We start from the raw sequence: 3022 nt of genomic DNA, 5'->3' as shown, positions 1-3022 counted from the left end.
AGATAACTAACCCGTGTGTTCTCTGCTCTATAGACTCCTCTCTCTAGAGATAACTAACCCGTGTGTTCTCAGCTCTATAGACTCCTCTGCAGCGGAGGAGATGCCAGGTGTTGTTTGCTGTGTGTTTGCCTCTGATATTCCGGGCAGTAACGCTACGGGACCGATCCATTACGACGAGACGGTGCTCGCTGACCAACAGGTGAGTTCCTGTGGACCAATCAGGAGCCTCCCTCAGAGCCCCGCCCACACTGACAGGTGCTTCCTTTACTCTCTACAGGTGACGTGTGTCGGACACATAATCGGAGCCGTGGTGGCAGAAACTCAGCTGGAAGCTCAGAGAGCAGCTAAAGCTGTGAAGGTTCAATACGAGGAGCTAAAGCCCATCATCACCATACAGGAAGCCATCGCTAACCAGTCCTTCTACCAGCCATTCAGAACCATCCAGAACGGAGACCTGGAGGCGGGCTTTAAGCAGGCCGACCACACCCTGGAGGGTAGGGACTCATAGAGAGCCACTTCCTGTTCATAATAATAATACACTTTATTTGTATAGCACCGTTCATGCACAAAGCAGCCCAAAGTGCTTTACAGAACAACAGTGATCCGCATCAAACTCCCTTGAAGTAAAGCTGACAAGAAATTAAAATAGGTTAAAATAAAACAATTTTAAAAAGAAAATTAAAAATGTAAAATAAAAGCACAAAATACCGTAAAACATGGACATTGATACCAGTGAGAATTAAAAGTTAAAAGCTGCTCAGGTGCTGACTGCTGATGGGTTGATTGTCCGACAGGTGAGATGCACATTGGAGGGCAAGAGCATTTCTACCTGGAGACCAACGTCACCCTGGCTGTTCCTCGAGAAGACGGAGAGATGGAGCTGTTCGTCTCTACGCAGGCTCCCACCAAAACACAGGTAATACTACTCTGAAGTGATACTCTGAAACACAGGTAGTGATACTCTGAAACACAGGTAGTGATACTCTGAAACACAGGTAGTAATACTCTGAAACACAGGTAGTGATACTCTGAAACACAGGTAGTGATACTCTGAAACACAGGTAGTGATACTCTGAAACACAGGTAGTGATACTCTGAAACACAGGTAGTAATACTCTGAAACACAGGTAGTGATACTCTGAAACACAGGTAGTAATACTCTGAAACACAGGCAGTGATACTCTGAAACACAGGTAGTGATACTCTGAAACACAGGTAGTGATACTCTGAAACACAGGTAGTAATACTCTGAAACACAGGTAGTGATACTCTGAAACACAGGTAGTGATACTCTGAAACACAGGTAGTGATACTCTGAAACACAGGTAGTGATACTCTGAAACACAGGTAGTGATACTCTGAAACACAGGTAGTGATACTCTGAAACACAGGTAGTGGTACTTGAATCTACTAATACATGATATTTGTGTTATATAATGATATTAAAATGCTATCTCTCTCAGTCTCTGGTGGCGAAGGCTCTGGGCGTCTCGGCCAATCGGGTGGTGGTGCGGGTGAAGAGGATGGGGGGGGGCTTCGGGGGGAAGGAGTCCCGCACCACGCTGCTGTCCACCGTGGTCGCCGTGGCAGCCAACAAGTGAGAATACACCTTTAATTAGAGGCTCTTATTTTGATTATCATGTTCACGTAGATTCTCTTATTTTGAAATGTAGAATATCTAGCTACTATATAAAAATAGATTCTCTTATTTGGAATTGAGATGTCTAATTATCATGTTTACGTAGATTCTCTTATTTTGAAATCTAAAGTCTACCTGTGTTCCAGGCTACGGAGGCCTGTGAGGTGCATGCTGGACCGAGACGAGGACATGTTGATCTCTGGGGGGAGACACCCCTTCTACGGGAAATACAAGGTGGGGGGGGAGTCATTACTAGCGGTTGAAGTATTGTAGTACTTTTGGCAGCAAGAGTCATTTTAAAGTTGTATAATTTGGGCGTTTTCAGAACTGCAGTTCATTTGCTTTGGTCTGATTCAGGGATGAATGAGTATCTTCTTCCTCTTCTTCTTCCTCTTCTTCTTCCTCTCTCTTGCAGGTGGGTTTCCTGAACAGTGGAAAGGTTGTGGCTCTGGACGTGTCGTACTACAGTAACGTAGGAAACTCCATGGACCTCTCTCTGTCGGTGAGTCTCTTCTCTAACAGCCGTCCTCTCCATGTTGACGATGTGCTGATGTCTGTCTGTTCGTCTGTTTTTCTTCCAGGTGATGGAGCGCGCTCTCTTCCACATGGAGAACTCGTACAGTCTGACCAACATTAGAGGCCGTGGCTTCCTGTGTAAAACCAACCTGCCGTCAAACACCGCCTTCAGAGGCTTCGGAGGACCTCAAGGGATGATGGTGACGGAGAACTGGATCACTGACGTGGCTCAGAGCCTGGGGAAGCCTTCTGATGAGGTACGTGAGGGGAGGAGTGAATGTTGGGCTATAAAGGAACTACAGCACGGTCACATGACTTCACATCACCACCGCTAAGCTAAAGGTGGCTAATGTTGGGCTATAAAGGAACTACAGCACGGTCACATGACTTCACGTCACCACCGCTAAGCTAAAGGAGGCTAATGTTGGGCTATAAAGGAACTACAGCACGGTCACATGACTTCACGTCACCACCGCTAAGCTAAAGGAGGCTAATGTTGGGCTATAAAGGAACTACAGCACGGTCACATGACTTCACGTCACCACCGCTAAGCTAAAGGTGGCTAATGTTGGGCTATAAAGGAACTACAGCACGGTCACATGACTTCACGTCACCACCGCTAAGCTAAAGGTGGCTAATGTTGGGCTATAAAGGAACTACAGCACGGTCACATGACTTCACGTCACCACCGCTAAGCTAAAGGTGGCTAATGTTGGGCTATAAAGGAACTACAGCACGGTCACATGACTTCACGTCACCACCGCTAAGATAAAGGTGGCCAATGTTGGGCTATTAAGGAACTACAGCACGGTCACATGACTTCACGTCACCACCGCTAAGCTAAATGTGGCTAATGTTGGGCTATAA

At 46.5% G+C, this 3022-nt stretch overlaps 1 protein-coding gene across 1 annotated transcript; it reads left to right on the top strand.

Annotated features, from left to right (window-relative positions):
* Positions 1-6: 6 nt before the first annotated feature.
* On the top strand, positions 7-2439 carry LOC104949968 (xanthine dehydrogenase/oxidase-like; the record flags this gene model as incomplete). The annotated part of the gene is made up of 7 exons (XM_010776411.1): positions 7-199; positions 278-494; positions 795-916; positions 1464-1597; positions 1786-1873; positions 2055-2141; positions 2221-2439. Coding segments are annotated over exons 1-7 (966 nt in total), but the record flags the coding sequence as incomplete, so codon positions are not given.
* Between the last annotated feature and the right edge of the window lie 583 nt (positions 2440-3022).

The sequence above is a fragment of the Notothenia coriiceps genome, unplaced genomic scaffold, assembly GCF_000735185.1.
Source record: "Notothenia coriiceps isolate Sejong01 unplaced genomic scaffold, NC01 NC01_scaffold00016967, whole genome shotgun sequence".
In the NCBI taxonomy this organism is placed as follows: Eukaryota; Metazoa; Chordata; class Actinopteri; order Perciformes; family Nototheniidae; genus Notothenia; species Notothenia coriiceps.
Note: the sequence above shows the minus strand (reverse complement) of the source record. Positions and strands in the feature narration are given on the sequence as shown.